Here is an 18,172-nt window from a genome sequence, read left to right as displayed (position 1 = left end):
GGTGCAACTTCCAGCCATCCTCTGCGCCCTCCTCTCTGCAGCAGGAGGGACCGGGCGCTTTCCCTCGTCTCTCTGGCAGCCCCTCGGGGACTTGCAGGCTGCTGCCGTGGCCCCTCTTCCTTCTCCACCAGCTGAACCTGCCCAGCTCCAGCCTCTCGTCCAGGACCTGCCTTCCAAGCCCTTGACCATCTTGGTTGGTCGCTGCCTCTGGACCCTCTCTCACTTTTCCACGGCCTGTTTAAAACGTGGAGCCCAGAAACACACACGAGGCTCTAGATGAACAGCGCCGAGCACAGAGGCACCAGCACCGCTGCCCTGCACCTGGCGCTTGTATCGCTGCCGCCCAGATCCGCTCGGGCCTTTCGTGCGGCTGAGTCTGTGATCCACCGGCGCTCCCACATCCCTCTCCGCGGAGCTGCCCCGTTCTGCGTCGGTGGTTTTGGTGCTTCTTCCTGAGGCTCGTCAGCGCTGACCTCCAGCGAAGGTCCGTGAAGACGGAGGCGTGGGGACGGAGATTGTGGAAGCGCCTGAGTGCATTAAACGGTGGCTCCCTGCTAATGAGCCACGGTCACCAGGGAGGCAGAAAAGCTACCTGCCAAAATGAAGAGGAACTTCTCCACTGACAAGATCACCCGGCACCTCTGGACAGAAAACAAAACCGCTGGCTTCGTTTGGAGGTGCGGAGACCGGAGCTGTACGCCCCAGGGATTTACTCACTCCCCCTCGCTCGCCTGCCAGAATCTCCCACAATGCACTGCTTCTAGGCATCGGGGGGCCGTGGGATGCCCCCACCTGCACCCCAGCACGGGGCTCTGGAGAGCAGGCGCCCCCCCGTGTACTTGCCCCCCAGAGCACTGGCTCCAGGACTGAGCCCTGGGGGACGCCACTGCCCCCCGTGCGCCACGTTGACTCGGTCGGCCCCGCGGGGAGCCAGGTCCCCGCCATCGGGCCGTGAGGGCGTGGAGGCCGCAGTCCCCGGTTCTGCCGTGAGGACGTGGCGGGCTTTTCTTCAATGCAAGTAAACGATGTCGACCTCTCCCCCCGTCCAGGGGACGCACGACCTGCTCCGGCCTTGCGCACGTGCCAGTGTCACGTCTGGTGCGCGTGCACCTTGCACTACAGCCCAGGCCTCTCTGGACCTGGCAGCCACCCTCAGCCCCTCTCTGGTGGGCGCTGCGCGGAGGTGCAGTAGGAAACAGGACCTTGGCCTGCAAGTGCATCAAACACCAGCCAGGCCCTGGGGGGGAAATGTCTGGGGGGTAGGTGGGGGTGCCCCTATCCAAAATGGCTGCTTGGCCAGGCTTCAGTCAAGAGCCAGCCGGCCCTCATTCAAGATGGTGCCTGGCTAGGCTGAAGTCAACCTGCCCTCTCCCAAGATGGCCGCCTGAGCGAGGAGGTCGCCGGCCTGCCCTCACGCAAGATGGCCGCCCCACGAGCGAGGGCGGCCTCTTCCAAGATGGCTGAGGGAGCCTCCCGACCAATCAGAGAGGAGGAGGGCGGGGCCCGGAAGCGTGCCCTTCCCAAACATGGCCGCCGGGGCGTCGCCGGCAGGCCCAGGGCGGGCAGGGGGCGGGGCCGGGAGAAAGTGAAAGTGCCCGAGCGGCGGCCTGGGCCCAGCACGGCGGCGGGGGCTGGCCGGGGCAGACCCCCCCCAACAGGCGGGACCCCCTCCCCCTCCCCCGGGGCCCCCACGGGAATCCCCCTCCCCCTCCCTCACCACCAGGGAAGCCCCCCCACCCCCCAGGCAAGCCCCCTCCCCCACCCCTAGGGAATCCCCGCCATGGCACGGCTGGAGGCGGTGGCGAACGTGGCGCTGCGGGTGCCGGGCGTGGTGGTGCTGGACCTGCTGTACCGCGGGGACGCCCAGGCCTTCGCGGAGCTGCTGCTGCCGCCCCAGGCCCTCGGGCTCCTCTTCCACCTGGGTGAGCGCCCCCGCCGGGCTGGGCTGGGCCGGGCGGGCGGGCGGCGGGCGGCGGGCGAGGACCCCGCGGTGCCTCCCGCAGCCGGTTGGCGGCAGGAGTCGGTGCGCGGCCGCCTGCTGACTGGAAGCCATGAGACGGTGGACGCGAAGCCCCCGCGCTGCGGCCGAGCCCGCCGGGGGCAGCTGGGAGACATCAGCCTCGTCCGTCCACGCTGCCGTGCCGTGCCCGACCTCGCCGGCGCAGCCCGAGATGTGGACGCGGACGCTCGGAGCAGCTTCCCGAGACGTCGGGCAGCGCGGCGCTTCGTGGGAAGCTGCGTCCCCGCGAGCGCGCAGACGGGGCGGGTGGAGCTCGAGCGCCAGCGCCAGCCCGTGGCTCACGGAGCTGGACGTTGGTCTCCGACACCACGTGAGCGTCGGTGCATCGCCGGCGCTTTCTTCCCAGGAAGATGCTTGCACGCTTCTCCCCCCACGGAGAAGAGGAACAGCTTGAGCTCTATCCAGGAGCCACGGGCAGCTTTCTGTCTGCGCCTCCGTCCAGTTTCTCGGCGTCCTCGTGGAAACGCGGGCTGCGGGGGGATCGCGGTAACGCAGCTCGGTCCAGGTCCGGCACGGCCGGTTGTAGAGGTGAGCAGAGACCTAGAAGGATGCGGTCACGTGTGAGCAGTCACGATCCCACGGACAGGGAGGCACGAGGATGACAAACCAAGGACGCCTCGAAAGGACGAGCGTGGATCGACTTGGAGAGATAATAAGGTCACGCGGACGAGGGAGCTGGGGCCCGGGCAGCTGGCAGCTCCTAAAGGACGTGGCATCGGAGTCTCAACCGGCTGCCCCACCACCACGTGGGGTAGGAAGGACACAGGAGGCTGCGCAGGGACCTGCTTCATAGACCCACATAGGGCCCGGAAGGGAGATGAGTCGCAGGGGAAGCATGACCAGGGGCAGCAGCGACCGGGAGAGCCAGGGCGAAGCCTCAGACAGGCCTGGGGAGGGATGTTCTGGCCAGCGAGAAGCAGCTCCGTTAGCCTGTCAGGGTAGGAGGGATCGGGGGGGCCCTGGCAGAATCCCCCCCAGATGCTGGGGGAGTCCTGCACCTCTGCGAGCAACACTGGCAAGCAGCACTGGGGGTGCTGGAGAAGGGCCTGGCACTGCCTGGCTTGGAAAAGGGGAGACCACGTGGGCACAGGAGGCTGGCTCCCGGGCACGGCGTGGGAGTCGACTCGGCTTGGGCAAGGGTACAGAGCCTGCCTGTGCTGTGCCCGGGCAGGTACAGGGCAGCATCGGCCTGCCTGGGGATGCAGCCAAAGCCTGAAATTGCAGCCAGGCAGAACTCTGTTGGGTAGAGCAGGATCCCCCCCCACGGCCAAGTGGTTAGGGGCAGAAAACCCGGTTCTAGCTGCATGGGTGTGCGAGCCCATGTCTCCTGCCTCTCAGCTCCGTGCTGTCCCCTGCAGGCAGTAGACTGGGGATCCCTCCAGTCCTCCCCTGGGTGCTGGCTGTTCCCGAGCCATCTGAGAGCAGCTATCGCCCTTCGAGGCTTTGCGCCTGCCTCTGGTGCCAGCCTTTCGGCTTGCAGGGCCCTGGGCAAAGACTGCCTTGCCAGGGGCTGGCCTGAGCAGAGGGCAGAGGGGCTGGGCTGTTTGAAGCCCTGCAGCCTGCTTGCACCTGATGGTACCTCCTGCTGCTGCAAGGCCTCGGAGCCTGTCCCCAGTACAGAGGGGCATGAGTCTGTACCCATCGCCACCCCTCTGCATTGCTGCGACTGTATCAGCCAGGGAGCTTTACCAAGCAGTTAAACCTAGTTAGTCTACTACTTGTTGATTTAACTCTCTGATAAATAATTAAGGAAGTCCTGTGCAGACCAGGCCTCAGCTACCCCTTTGGCTCCTGGGACAAGATAACCCAGGCATCAGAGCTGGTGTCGCACCCTGACTGCAGGCAGGGACATGGGGCTGCATTTCTTGCAATAAGCGGATGTCATGTCAAGCCACCACGTATCCCTCTGATTCCCGGTGACAATGGTTGAGGTCTGGACCCTGGATTTGGCCCGGTTCAGCGAAGCTTTGTGTGGAGCAAATATCCCATCGGATGTGGTCCGTGACATGATGTTGCAGCTGTGCTGACCCCACAGGACACTGGCATTGCCACAAGCCATGGTGGGCAGGGGAAGGATGGCTTCTTCCCGTGATGGCGTCAGTTCACAAGTTGAGCCCTGTTGGGGCTGGTCAGCATCGCTTGGGCTGATCGAGCCACCCCGGGGTGACACCATTCAGCAGGTCCCGGAGCTGGTATGGCCCCTTATGCCCCAGAGGTGCTCTCTTTTCAATGAGCCATCAAGGCAAGATCCTCATTGCCTCTTCTGCTGCGGCGGGGCTGCCCAGGCCGAGTTTCACTGCCCTTTTACATCCCACCCTCCCTGTCTGCACCCCTGGATGTGAGCTCCACTTCCCTCGTGTTCTGTGTTGCTGCCTCTCGCCCCAGAGGCAGCTGCATTGCAGCAGCGGGGGAAAGGATCCCAGGAAGGGCAGGGGGAGCTTACAAGTGGACCGAGATGGGTTGGAGAGCGGGGAATGGCTGTTCCCTGTTGTATCCTCCAGCACTGCCCGGGGGATGCTGGCATGCAGGGGCCGCTGCAGGGGAGGGCGGTTGGTGTGGGGCCACAGCCCAGCTCTGACCCATGGTCTTCTCCCTGCCTCCCCCAGGCCATGTGCTGTGTGCGGTGGTGCTGCTGCTTCCGGTGCAGTCCCTGGCGAAGCTGTACCTGCACGTCCTGACACTGCTGCTGCTCTACATGGGGCACCAGACGGCCAGGTGAGCTATGGGCACTGCCCTCCCCTGCCCACCCCACTGCTGAGGGATGCCGCTGTCTGCTGCCAGGGTCACCCCTGGGCATGCGGTTCTCTGTCGTTCAGCCGTGGGGTGAAGGTTAGGGTTATCACACAAATATTCAAAGGGTTTTAAAGACCAAGGGAGGAGCTGCAGAAGGATTTGGCACAATTGAGCAAATGAGCAACTAAATAACAGGTGAAATTTAACGTGGAGGAGCATAAAGCGATGCACCTGAGCAAAAACAACCCAGACTAGACCTACAGTGTGAGGGGCTCAGCAGTGAGCTGTTACCTTACAGGCAGTTCACTGAAAGCACCAGCTCAGGGCTCAGCAGCTGTCAGAAAGGCAAACAACACATGAGGGAGGATGAAGGAGGGAATGGTGAGCAAAACAAAGGATCCTGATGCCCCTTTATCCGTCCCTGGTGCAGCCACACCTTGAGCACAGTGCCCAGCTCTGGTCCCCGCAGCTCCAAAAGGAGAGAAAAGAACTGGAGACGATGCAGAGAAGGGCAGCGAGGAAGATGGGTGTGCAGGGGCGCCCCTAGGAGGAGACTGCGGAGGCCAGGCCTGGGCAGCCTAGATAAGAGACACTGGAGGGGGGACAGGAGATGTGTTTACAACATCCTAAATGGCAGAGAGAAAGTCACTAGGGGTTTATCACTGACCGTCTCTCACCAAACAAGGAGGGGTCACAGCAGGTGAGGAGCAGCTGGCAGTTTAAAACCACCCGGCAGTTTGGTTTCCCCAGCCTGGCGTTCATAGATGCTAGGGTCAGAAGGGACCTCAACAAATCATCGAGTCCGACGCCCTGCCTAGGCAGGAAAGAGTACTGGGGTCAGACGATCCCAGCCAGATGCCTATCCAGCCTTCTCTCACAAACCCCCAGGGTAGGGGAGAGCACCACCTCCCTTGGGAGCCCATTCCAAATTTTGGCCACCCTTAGTGGGGGAAGTGGGGACTGCTGCCCCCAGATGCGAGGGAAGCTAAGAGCTCAGGCAGATTCACCAAGGGGTTGGGCACGTCCTTGGAGGAAAAGCACATTAGTCGCTATTGAGCAGGGAGTGAGGGGCATGGCACCTGCATCAGACCTGTCTGGACCCTCAGTGCTGCAGGCTGCAGGGGAGAAGACAGGCAGCAGGACAGGCCCTACGAGGAGAGACTGAGGGACCTGAACCTGTTCAGCCTCAGCAAGAGGAGGCTGAGGGGGGACCTGGAGGCTGCCTACAAGCTCATCAGAGGAGATCAACAGCAAATAGGCAGAGCCCTTTTCTCCCCAGCACCACCTGGGGTGACGAGAAACAATGGTCATAAGCTGATGGAGAATAGGTTTAGGTTAGAGATCAGAAGGCAATATTTTACAGTTAGGGTGGCCAAAATCTGGAACCAACTTCCCAGGGAAATGGTCCTCACCCCTACCTTGGGCAAATTCAAGAGGAGGTTGGATGCTCACCTGTCTGGGGTCTTGTGAACCAGCATCCATTCCTGCCTGTGGCAGGGGGTCAGGCTAGATGATCTGTTCAGGTCCCTCCTGACCCTAGCTACTATGAAACTATGAGAAACAGGGGAAAACGCTGCTCAGACCCAGTGGCTCAGAGCTACGGCATCAGCACAGACTCCTGGCCTCAGGCCATGGGTCGTTACCCTGGCTGTGCTCTGAGCAGGGACCCGGCCTGGTGCGGTGGTCGGGGTGTCTGGGGCAACAGGCAAATAGGAAATCACAGCAGCAGGCACTTTTGGCTGGGAGGGGACCTGGCCCTGGGGCCAGGTGTTGGTGAGCACGGGTGGCTGGGTGGACACAGACCCCTGCGGTGAAGCCCCCGTCCTTCTGCTTCCAGGGACTATATCCAGCGGGAGATGGAGTACCAGTTCCGCGGGGCTGTGTACCAGGACCCCGTCGCGCTCAGCCGTTTCATCACCGCCCTGACAAGTGAGGCGGCCTCGGGGCCCGGCCCCCCATCCCCCCTCCAGCCCAGGGCGCTTGCAGAAAGGCCTGAAAGAGGGAGAGTGCTGGGGACCTGTCCTGGGAGCAGAGCAGATGCCAAGGCCAGAGGTTTCCTACTTCCCTGAGCAGAGGAATGGAGCCCAGGTCCCACTGTCTGGCCGCAGGAGCCCCATGTGGTCTCTGGCCACCCACCAGTCCCTGTTAGAGGCTGCAGTGGCCTGTCCTGGATCTTGCAGCTGAGCTGATATCACTGGACAGCAGGTTTGAGGCGGGGTGGAGAGGAGGATGCCCTGTTCTGAGGCTAGTACCCATGTAACTAGCCTAGGCATTGCTTCGCTGAGCTCCCTGCTTGGAAATATCTGGGGGACTGTGGCTGTCACCCTGCCGAGAGCTGCAGAGGAGACAGCAATTATTGGAGTTCCTGCAAGATCTTTCTTGCCCAGACCCCAGAACCCCATGCCCCGAGTCCCATCATCCCCAGCTAGTACAGAGAGACAAGGCTGGGGTGGGACACAGCCAGGCTTCTGTCACCCAGGGTCTGCCTACTAGGATCACCAGTGTTGCTGCCTTCCTCTTGCCCCTTGGGCAGCGGGTCAGTGTTGACCCACATCCCACGCAGCACCGTGATCTGCCCAGAGCCAGACAGGTGAGCTGAGCCTCCAATTTAGATTTTTCTCAGCTGAATGGTAGTGAGAAATGATCGCCCTGGTGTGGAAAAGGGGTGTGTCACCCCTGAGCACCCCACTGGTTCACAGCATGGGTTCAGTCCCCAGTTGTGGCCTGTTTGCACTGGTGAACCAGGGTGCAGTTGGAGATCAAGAAACACTGCTTCCAGGATAGAGCAGGGAGGCCGTGGAGGAGACGCCAGGGAAGCGGGGGACTCTCCCATCCCCGGAGGGATCAAGGAGAGGCTGGACGGGCACTGGGCCGGAATGATCTAGGTGCAGCGATGCCTGTGCTCTGCTGTGGGGATGTCCCAGGCTTCTTGCTTCCCCCAGCTTTCAACTCCATGTGTCGCAGGGTTTTAAGCCTCCCCCCGAGGTGCTGGTGCTGCTGCAGCCCAGGCTGGGGATGAGGCTGGGCTGTGCCAATGCTCCTGGCACCAACCCCACAGGGTCCTGGCTGGAGGGTCTTGCCACCACGGTCAGGCTCATACCAACACTGCACTGGGAGCAGAAAGGGATTTCCCCCAGCTCAAACTGGTCCGGACTGGGGGAGGGATTTGCCTTCCTCTGCAGTGGGGGTGTGGCCTGGGCTCTCTGCAGCGTCCATGACCCCCCCACACCCCCCGGCAGCAGCAGGACGTTGGAGGCTGTGGCCCCCCTGCTTTCCCGGGGGCGGGGGAGATGCCTGGGGCTGTATCAGGGGTGACTGTGGTTTTGCTTAGAGGTCAGACCCAGGGTTTGTCTGGGCTGGTTTGGATGGGGCTGTTCCTGCCTCGGGCAGGGCTTAGACTGGATGTGACCCTGCAGGTCCCTGCCAGCCCCATGGCTCTTGGATTTCTGTGCCACTGTAACAACCACTGCCACTGTCAACCTGAAAATGTCACCCTCCTCCACCCTGCAAGCTGCGCAGGGGACGGGACAGTGCAGTCTGTCTGAACAGCACGATGCCTCTGTGGCCCGTGGGCCCGTGCTGTCACGCACCCCCAAGTGTGTTGGATGAGCTTTTTGCATGTCACATTTCAGTTGCAAGTGGAGGTTTGAGTGCGTGGACAAAACTCTCACTGGCCCCGTTGACTTATGTTGGGGATCAGGAGGCATTGCTTTCTGACTGACCCTTCAGAGCTACAAAGAGAACCCAGGAGTCCTGGGTGAGCTCAGCTCATCCGCTGCAACCGTCTCTGATGCTAGAAGCAGCTGGTGCTGAGGGGAGCTACAGGTGTTGGGAGGAGGCCAACAGGGTCAAGCCTGCCATGCTGAGCCTCACCTCCTCTCCCTTTCCCTTCACAGGCCAGGTCATTGCATGTGCTCTGTGCTGCCTGCTGATGCGGACGCGGCAGCCATGGCTCTTCTCGGCCCCGCTGCTGCCTCTGCTGGCCCGGCTCAGCGGCCTGCCCCTCCATGCCCTGCCCATGGCCAGCATCTTCGCCATGGCCCTCACCACCCTCCAGGTGCTCTACGTCATGGCTTCCCACATCCTTGTGCCCTTCCGCCTGGCTGCCGCAGCCTGCAGAGAGGTGGCACAGGTGAGAGCCAGCGCACGGGGTCGGGGGGGTGAGTTAACCCAGGAAGGGGGTTCAGGGAACTGCTGAGCCAGGCCTGGGGAAGGGGCGCAGGACTCCAGAAGGGGTCTGGCCCTCAGTGGGGTCTGGCTGGGTGAGGGCCAGGGGTGGTGATAGGGTTTGGGACCCAGAGGAGCTATCTGGTGCCCTTGTTCTTGCTTGCTTCAATCTGGAAGAGCTGGAAGGACCCTGCCAGGGGCCTGCCAACCTGGTCCCCAGCCCAGGTGTGCTGGTGCCAGCTCATGGAGTGCCCTGTCTCTCCTAGGTCCTGGAGCCGTACCAGCTGATGGTGCTGGGCATGGGCCTCTGGAGCCGGCTGGCCGTGCCCATGCTCTTCCTCTTCTTCTGGCTGGTTCTCTTCGCCCTGCAGCTGTACTCAGCCCTGGCCTCCAGCGGCCCCCCCACTCAGCCGGGGCTCATCTTCATCTTCCTCAGCAGGTAGGAGGGGGCTGCACCCAGGTGTAGGGCCCCAGTCAGGTGGGCGACATGGGAGGGGAGCTCTGCTCAAGGGGTCTCTGACTGTGGCCAGGCCACACAGCAAAGTGTGTCATACCCATGATGTGGGCTCTACCCCCAACCCTGCAGAGGCACGGCTAAGGCACCCATGAGCTCGGGGCACAAGCACCCACTCCAGGACATGGCATAGATGCCCAGAGGCCTGCCAGGACTTGCCCGTGGTCTGCAGTGGACCCTGGCAGGTTGGGGGTCCCCCACTCTCTTCTGCCCCTCCCCAGGGGACTGCGGAGGCCATGCTCACACCCTGCCGTGTGTTCTCAGTGTGGCCGAGTGCTGTAACACGCCCTACTCCCTGCTGGGCCTGACCTTCACCGTCTCCTACCTGGCCCTGGGCATGCTCAACCTCTGCAAGTTCTACCTGGGTGGCTTCGGCGGCTTCCAGAATGGCAATGTCATGCACAGGTGAGGGACGGCATGGCACCGGGGTGGGGCTTGGGCCCCGGTCATCTACTCCCCAGCAAGAGAGCCTGGCTGGCCAGAGCATGCCCAGCTCTGGGACAGGGGTGTCCAGCTGGCTCTGCCCCTAGTGCCAGGTCCTAGCATCTGAGTGAGAAGATGCCACCGCCACCTCCACCTGCTTCTCCAGGGATGTGGGGGAAAGACTCGTGAGTCAAGGGGGCCGCCATGGGTTCTTCACAAGGCCCCAGTGCTGTGAGCGTGGGTCTCGGGGCATTGCTGCCCTTGCTAAGGATGTGCCCTGGCCCATTGGCTTCAGGTGAGGGACCCTGGGCTGGGATTTGAGCCGGTTTCCAGCTGGTAGGGGAAGGGCTGTGGGGCCACATGAAAGACTCTGCAGCCGCCAGGTTGGCCCACCACTGCCCATCTGATCCCTTTGCCTTGCCCGCCTCACAGGGGTGTGACAGAGGGTGTGATACTGCTGCTGCTGGCTCTGCAGACAGGGGTGCTGGACCTGCAGATCCTGCAGAGGACCTTCCTCCTCAGCCTCATCCTCTTCATTGTGGTCACCTCCACGCTGCAGTCCATGATCGAGATCACCAACCCCATTGTGCTGGCACTGGGGGCTTCACGGAACAGGTAGCGCCCAGCCTCTCCCTCCCAGCAGGAGGGGCACCCCACAGCACGGGGCCACATCACCTACAGCCTAGGAAATGACTTGCTGGGTGGCACAGAGGTGGAAAGGGATCTTGGAGTCCTAGTGGACTCCAAGTTGAACATGAGCCGGCAGTGTGACGAAGCCATCAGAAAAGCCAATGGCACTTTATCGTGCATCAGCAGATGCATGACAAATAGGTCCAGGGAGGTGATACTTCCCCTCTATAGGGCGTTGGTCAGACCGCAGTTGGAGTACTGCGTGCAATTCTGGGCACCGCACTTCAAGAAGGATGCGGATAACCTGGAGAGGGTACAGCGAAGGGCAACTCGTATGGTTAAGGGCCTGCAGACCAAGCCCTACGAGGAGAGACTAGTGAAACTGGATCTTTTCAGCCTCCGCAAGAGAAGGTTGAGAGGCGACCTTGTGGCTGCCTATAAGTTCATCACGGGGGCACAGAAGGGAATTGGTGAGGATTTATTCACCAAGGCGCCCCCGGGGGTTACAAGAAACAATGGCCACAAGCTAGCAGAGAGCAGATTTAGACTGGACATTAGGAAGAACTTCTTCACAGTTCGAGTGGCCAAGGTCTGGAACGGGCTCCCAAGGGAGGTGGTGCTCTCCCCTACCCTGGGGGTCTTCAAGAGGAGGTTAGACGAGTATCTAGCTGGGGTCATCTAGACCCAGCACTCTTTCCTGCTTATGCAGGGGGTCGGACTTGATCTATTGAGGTCCCTTCCGACCCTAACATCTATGAATCTATGAATCACAGCACGGGGCTCCCGCACTTCCAGGGATCTGCCTGTCTGGAGCAGGGCACGGGGGAGTGTTCCTGCCCCCGCCAGTCTGCCAGGCTTCGCAGCCCTGTCTTGGGTGTCCCAGCTGCCCTCCCAAGAGGGTGAGCTTGAGACACCCTCCTATCACATCTGCCCTGGAGCGGCTCTGGAAGACACAGAGCCTACACCTGTCTGAACCCCCTCCTCGAGGAGCTGGGGCCAAGACAGCAGCTGGCTTCGGGAACGGCATGGCCCATTTGCCTAGTATGCCCATGCCCTCTTGCAGCTAGGCACCCTGATCAGGCCTTAGAGGCCCTTTCCCTTTGGCCCGGTGCCTCAGTCACCCGCTGCTTTCTGCCCATGGGGGGAGAAAACCTGCTGGCTCACAGCGGGACCTGGGAGGAGAACACCCAAGCCCCGCTGGCTGGACCGTGGGGCAATGACCCGTCTGCTGTCCCTGCAGGAGCCCATGGAAACACTTCCGTGGCATCACCATGTGCCTCTTCTTGCTGATCTTCCCCTGCCTCATGGCCTACAAGGTCGTCTGCTTCTTCCACATGAACTTCTGGCTGGTCATCCTGGTCTCCAGCTGCATGCTCACCTCTCTGCAGGTATGGCGGGGCCCTCCTGGGTGGCTGGGCCCCAGGCCGGGACATCCCTCTGCAGATAAGACGGGTCCCTGTCCTTGTCTCGGTCCCCAGATTCCTGCTTCCCTCCCCACAGGTGGCTGGAGACTTTGCTCCCCCCCTGCAAGCACGACAGGGTCCCCTCTCTGCACCGGCTGCCCCATTCTCCTGTGCTTTCCTACCTGGTCCTTCTAAAGAGGCCTTGGCTGACCATGGCCCTGGCTCCCTGGGGCACTGCCTGCCCCCCTCCCACCTCCTCTGATGCTCCGCACCTTTCTGCAGCTCCCTGCAACCGCCGGCACAAAGCTTTGCCGAGAGTCACAGGGAGCTTGGGTAGCGGGCACCCACATCCGGCGGCCCTCGTGACCAGGCCATGTCCCCCTTCCCCTCCCTAGATGATGGGCACGCTGTTCCTCTACGCCCTGTTCATGATCGAGCTGCTGCAGGAGGAGCCGCTGGAGCGGATGGATGAGGTGATCTATGCAGTGAATGCGGTGAGCCGTGTGCTGGAGTTCCTGGTGGCCATGTGTGTGGTGGGCTACGGCACCTGGGAGCTGCTCTTTGGTGAATGGAGCTGGGTGGGTGCCTCCGTCATCATCGTCGACTCCTACTTCAACATCTGGCTCCGGGCCCAGTCAGGCTGGAAGAGCTTCCTGCTGCGCCACGAGGCTGCCAAGAAGATCAGCTTGCTGCCGCGAGCCACGCAGGGGCAGCTGCAGGACCACAACGATGTGTGCGCCATCTGCTTCCAGGTGATTCTCCCCCTGCTCCAGCCGTGGCCTCCCTGTCTTTCTGCCCTGGGGGAATGCCAGCAGCTCCAACCCCTGCCAGCCTGACCTGGTTCTGCTCCCACACGCCCAGCTGGGGGACCTAACAGGGAGATGCATGCTCCTGCTCCCAACCTGGAGAGGGGACAGGAGAGGTCTCCCCATGCAGGTTAGAAGCCCCTCTCTGCCTATGTGCAGCCTGTGGATGGGCCCTAAACCCCACTCAGTCCTGCAGCTTCCTGCTCACATTGCAGCCTGGCACCAGGCCTTCACACTGCCCTCTGTGCCCCCTACTACCCCAGGGAGCCGTGTGGAGAGATCAGGGTGTTGCTGCCAGAGATGCCTCGGCGTCACTTCTCAGGCACAGGCTCTCTGCAGACTCAGGCACATGCTGCAGCATTGGCTCCGCTCAGGCCCCATCGGGGAGGTTTGCTCCACCCCCAGGAGTCCTGGACGCCTGCCCAGTTGGGCACGGGGAGTCCAGACAGGCCCTGGGTACCAGCCCCCCATTCCCATGGGGTGGGAGCAGACAGCAGGGGGGGTTTCCAGCCCTTACAGCTGCCCAGCAAAACCTGGAGAGCAGCCCATAAGCGCGGCATGGCGGCTTCCTCCTGAGCTTGCAAAGGGCTGCAGCAGTGAGCCCAGGTGTCTGTGGGGTGGGGAGGCTGGCAGGGACCCTCAGCCTCAGCCTGCGGTGTCACAGGCACCCCATCACCCAGGAAGGTCACCAGCTGTGACCACTGGTGGGGGGAAGGGACCTTGGCTGTGCTCCCCACAGAGAGCCTGGCCCAGTGTGGCAGGGTCTGTGCTATGCCAGTCAGTGTAATGCTGCGGGTACCATGTAGCTCCTGCCAGCCTGGTGAGGTCTCCCCAGCTGGAGCTCTCCCCTGAACCCCCTTCTCTCTCCCCCAGGGGATGCACATGGCCGTCATCACCCCCTGCGGCCACTTCTTCCACGACAGCTGCCTCCGCAAGTGGCTGTATGTGCAGGACACCTGCCCCATGTGCCACCAGCAGGTGAAGCCCCCAGCCACCCAGGACCCACCGCCTGACCACCCGGAGCAGGACTCTGGGGCAGAGGAGGCAGCAGCACCACCCCCAGGGCAGGGGAAAGGAGACGACCAGGCCACTGCTAGCCCAGCCCCAGGTGCTGGCCAGGCAGCAGAGGGCACAGAGTCTTGCTGGCTGGAGCAGAGGGAGCCTGTGCCGGCCAAGCTTGGAGCAGGGCATCAGCTCATGGACCAAGCCGGGAGCAGGATTACATCACCGAGGCAGGGCAGCACCCCACAGCCAGATGCCAGGGCTGTCATGTCAGGACCAGACCACTTCAGGGAGCCCAGCCCGGTACCTCCAGAGGCCATGTCCAGTGGGGCAGAGACCTCAGAGCAGAGCACAGACAGCAGCCTCAAATCCCCTGCCAGCTGTGACCACAAAGCCAGGGACAGTGTGGGCTCTGATGCCCCCTCCTAGCACCATTCTCACAATAAAAGAGCCCTGGGAGTCTGTAGGCAAAGCCTTCTCACGTGCCCACCAGGCCCACCCAAAGGCACAGGTGCCAGGAGAAGCCAGGTCTGGGCAGGGGCAGAGCTGCCCTCGGGACCCGCAGAACCAGCCGCAACATCCCCCACTCCCCACTCGCTGTGGGTGTGAGCACCCCTGGCTGGATGGGGCATCACAGCCAGAAGTCGCCGGCAGCCACCCCTACCCGCCAGCACCAGTGGGAGCCAGCAGCAGGTGCCACCACAAGCTTGTCTGGATGGGCATGTCTCCCCTACCCAGGGCACTGGAGCCCAAGGAGAGGTTCCCAGCTGAGCTGGGGGCAGGCTCCGGCATGAGCACTCTCACCTCGAGAGGTATCATTCCTCCTGGCTAAGGTGCCTAGTTTGACATCAGCTGCCGCGACCCACCCCAGCCGTGGCCATGTGGCAGGTCAAGGCCAGCGGGTCCCTCTATTGGGGCTGCAGTCCCTCCTCCCTCCCATGTATTTATATCCCGCAGGGCTTTGTGTGGCAGACACCCCCTGCTGTGGGCCCCGGGGGAACGCAATTACGCCGTGGTGGAAGGCGCCTTGATTTGCAAAGCCTCAGGGATTAGCAATTAGCAGGGACCCGTGGTTGCGCTGCGGAGACAGGCAGGCAGCGGGGCAGGGACAAAGCAGGCTGGGCGGGGACCCGCTTCTCCCAGTGCTGGGGTCTGAGGGCACGGGACTGGCAGGGACAAGCGGTGCGCTGTGGGGGTGCTCACGTTGACAACTCAAGTGCAATTAAACTTTAGAACCAGGCCATGGGCTCTTGGATCATGTGTCGGGCTCTGCGCTGGGCCACGTGGCTGTGGCAGGTGCCCCTTGCCTGGTGCCAGCTGGGCCCAGAAGCATGGCATCCAGCATGGCACATGTGGAGGAGGCAGTGGGGCTGGGGTCGGGCCCCTCGACTTGACCACGGTGCCCTGCTCCAGCTGGGCAGCACCTGCCCACCTCCTCCAGGCAGGGCTCTGCCCTCCTCAGGGCCAGCCCCTGCTTCCCACGGGGCAGCGGGACCCAGCCTGATCCTTCCCGTGTGGAAGCAGAGCCGTGGCACTGCCATGCCTGGGTAGAGATGCTCACAGGAGCCCAGGCGAAGGCACTGCTCTCCTGGCTTGGGGCTGGGTTGCGATGGGCCTATCCAGGCCCCGCTGTTAACCCGGGCACTGGGACATCTGCCTCAGCCTGCAGCTGCTCCAGTCTCGCGCCTCTGCGCTGCCCACGGGGGCAGGCACTTGCACCAGCTGCCCAGGGCATCTCTCTGAGCATCCTCAGGCCCCATCAGGGCAAAGAGGCCCCTGTCGGCCCGGGCACAACACGCGGGGCTAGCCAAGCTCAGGGTTGTGCTCCCTGGCAGCTCTGGGGCTCTGTTCCAGGCCCCCCGGCCCCATTTAGTGGGGACATTGTGCTTGCCCAGCTGGGTGTTGGGGGCGCCAGGCTGCAGGGAGCTGCCCCCCACCCCCACCCCGCAGCTGTGCCAGCAGCACCCGCCAGGCCCATTAGAGTTGCAGGGGGAGGGAGCAGCCCCCCTGGAGCCTCAGTCATCCCTGGGGACTGAGTAAATGGGCCCCCCCACCCGGTTCCGGCTGCCTCTGCCCGCCCAGGCACTTAGCAGTGCCGTGATGGCAGGCGCCCAGCTGGGCCCGCGCAGCCATTAGCTATGGGGGGGGGCATCCGCCCATCACGCCTGGTGTGGGGGGAGGAAGGAGTCCCCAGCACCACCAGACAAGGCAGGTATAGCCAAGGGAGGCTTTTGCCCCCCACCGCAAAGCCTGTGTCTATCTGTCCATGCTCCCCTGCGGCCGCGCAGCAGCTCCTTCTGTGGGGTGCCCCCAGCCCCGAGCATCACGGAGCTGGCTTGAGCCTGGGCCTGAGCCCCTTTGCTGGCTCTGGGGGGTGGTCCCAGCCTGCCCCCTCCATACACCCTGCCCAGCCAGCTCCATGCGCAGCTTTCCATTAGGGCGGGTGATGTCAGCGCAGGGAACTGGGGTCCCCAGGGACTGTGCGGGAGCCAGATCCTGCTAATGGGGGTAGAGAGCTTGGGGGTAGCCAACAGAGACCCCCTTCCAGCCTGGTGTTGCTTTCTGAGCACCAGGGGAGCCTGCCAGCTGGCCCCGCACACACTGGGAGGTCCGCCTGAGACCCCCATCTGCACGCATCCAGCGAGGCCTCCCTGCCACCAGCTCCGGGGCCTGCAGCTGGGGCAAGCTCCCGGGTCTGTAGAGGCACGGAGCTTCCCCCCAGGATCAGAGCCGACAAATGAGCCATCTCAGGGCTGCAGCAGAGCCTTGCCCAGCACCAGGGAGCTGCAAGAGGGAAGGGGGTCCATGCCCCAGGCAGTTGCCCCTTGGTCTGTGACCTCCCCCCGGGTGGGGGCAGCATTAAGCCAGGGGCTCCTTGGCTTAAATCCCAGCTGCGGGGGCCTGGGAGCATCCTGCCCGGGCACGGTGGCATCGGCAGCACCCTGGGTCTTTCCATTAAATGCCCCAGCTCGGGGCCCGTCGGGTGAGGGGGGAGGCTGCAGAGCAGAGCTGGGGGCTGCTGGACCTTACCAGCTGCCATGAGGTGGGGGGCACAGCCTCTTCCCGGGACCCCCAGTGCAAATCTCAGCCAGCTCTGTCCTGCCCTGACCCTGGCAGGGCCCCAGCTTTGCCTGGGGCCATGGGAGGGTGTTGGCTGTGCCAGGCACTGGACCTGGCTGCTGGGTGCCAGGGGCACCTCTACGGAGGTAAGCCGTGTCCGGGATGCCGCGGCCAGTTGAGTTGCACGCCCGTGGCGCCAAGCAGCTTGCCCCAGTCAGCCTCCGCAGCCCCAGGGTCCCTGGAGAGTCGGTCCAGAGGGGATTTGCTCCAGGCCGGCCTGGACCCGACCCTGCCAGCAGAGGGGCCGACCCGGGATGGAGACTCCACCGCGTCTCCAGGGCTCGGTCCAGTGCTTGACCCCCCTCAGAGCCAGCATCTTGCTCATCCCCAGCCTCAGTTCCCCCTGCTGCAGCTAGAGGCCATTGCTCCTAGTCCAGTCCCCTGCGGCCACAGAGGAAAGCCGGTCTCCAGCCTCTCTGCCATTGCCCTGCAAGGACCTGCCGCCTGTGACCAAACTCCCTGTCTTCTCTCCTCCAGACTCAGGCCCCCCAGCTCCTTCGCCCTGTGCTCATCTCTTGTCTCCCAGGCCCTGACCATTTGGGTTGCTCTGCGCTGGGCTCTTCCCAACCTGCCCACATCCTGGAAGGGCCAGGCCCAGACCTGGGCCCCTGACTCCGGGGGAGGCTTCCCCAGGACTGCTGGAGCAGGAGACCTGCTGCCCTGGGTTGCAAGGGATGCTCCTGTCAGTACCGGCCGGTCTGTTTGCACCACAGACCCCAAGCCGAGACCCCCGGGCTCGAGACACACCAGCTCCTGCCAGGCCTGACAGGGGCTGACACCCGCTGTGGGTCACAGGGCAGCCTCAGGAGCTGCAGCCTGTAGGGTCCTTCTCCCCGCCCCCCATCCCTGCCCCAGAGTCCCCACCCCACTCCGCAGCCTGGGTCATTTTCCGGGCCAAGTAGAGGGTTCAAACCCACAGCAGGGTGGGGGGCAGGGGGGCTGGGTGCAGGGCTGCCCTGACCAGGGGGCTGGGGGTGTGCACGGGTCGGGGTGCAGGGCTCCTCCAGGCCAGGGCATGGGTGGGGGGCTGCACTGGGGCTTTGGAGGGGCACCAGGTCTGGGGGCGCTCCGGAGAGGGCACGGGGGGCCAGCAGCTGGGGGGGCACCCCATGACCCAGTAGATTAGGGGGGCACTGGGGGTGCCTGGTTTGGGGGTACATGGATGGCAGCTGGGGGTGCAGTTTGGGGGTGCATTGAGAGGGGGGGTTGCAGGGGACTCCAGTTGCGGGGGTGCGCTGCTGGGGCTGGCCAGTGTAGGGGAGCTTCCCAGGGGAGCCTGGGTCAGGAGGGCTTGTGGGGGTCCTTAGGGGGTGTCCAGTTTGGGGGTGTCCAGTTTGGGGGTGCCCTGTTCAAG

At 63.3% G+C, this 18,172-nt stretch overlaps 1 protein-coding gene across 2 annotated transcripts; it reads left to right on the top strand.

The window, feature by feature from the left end:
- The first annotated feature begins 1,573 nt into the window (after positions 1–1,573).
- Positions 1,574–14,938, top strand: LOC102559314 (RING finger protein 145). 2 transcript variants are annotated; one of them, XM_019490076.2, is made up of 10 exons: positions 1,574–1,922; positions 4,627–4,735; positions 6,591–6,682; positions 8,650–8,885; positions 9,187–9,359; positions 9,699–9,839; positions 10,290–10,472; positions 11,728–11,875; positions 12,286–12,642; positions 13,570–14,938. In XM_019490076.2, exons 1-10 carry the CDS (start codon positions 1,781–1,783, stop codon positions 14,125–14,127), a joined length of 2,139 nt encoding a protein of 712 aa, XP_019345621.1. In that variant the 5' UTR covers positions 1,574–1,780; the 3' UTR covers positions 14,128–14,938. The 2 variants fall into 2 exon arrangements, with proteins under 2 accessions (XP_019345621.1, XP_019345622.1); XM_019490077.2 differs by lacking the exons at positions 1,574–1,922; positions 6,591–6,682 and having other exon boundaries at positions 4,647–4,735.
- The last annotated feature ends 3,234 nt before the right edge of the window (positions 14,939–18,172 follow it).

This window comes from Alligator mississippiensis, chromosome 2, assembly GCF_030867095.1.
Source record: "Alligator mississippiensis isolate rAllMis1 chromosome 2, rAllMis1, whole genome shotgun sequence".
In the NCBI taxonomy this organism is placed as follows: Eukaryota; Metazoa; Chordata; order Crocodylia; family Alligatoridae; genus Alligator; species Alligator mississippiensis.
Note: the sequence above shows the minus strand (reverse complement) of the source record. Positions and strands in the feature narration are given on the sequence as shown.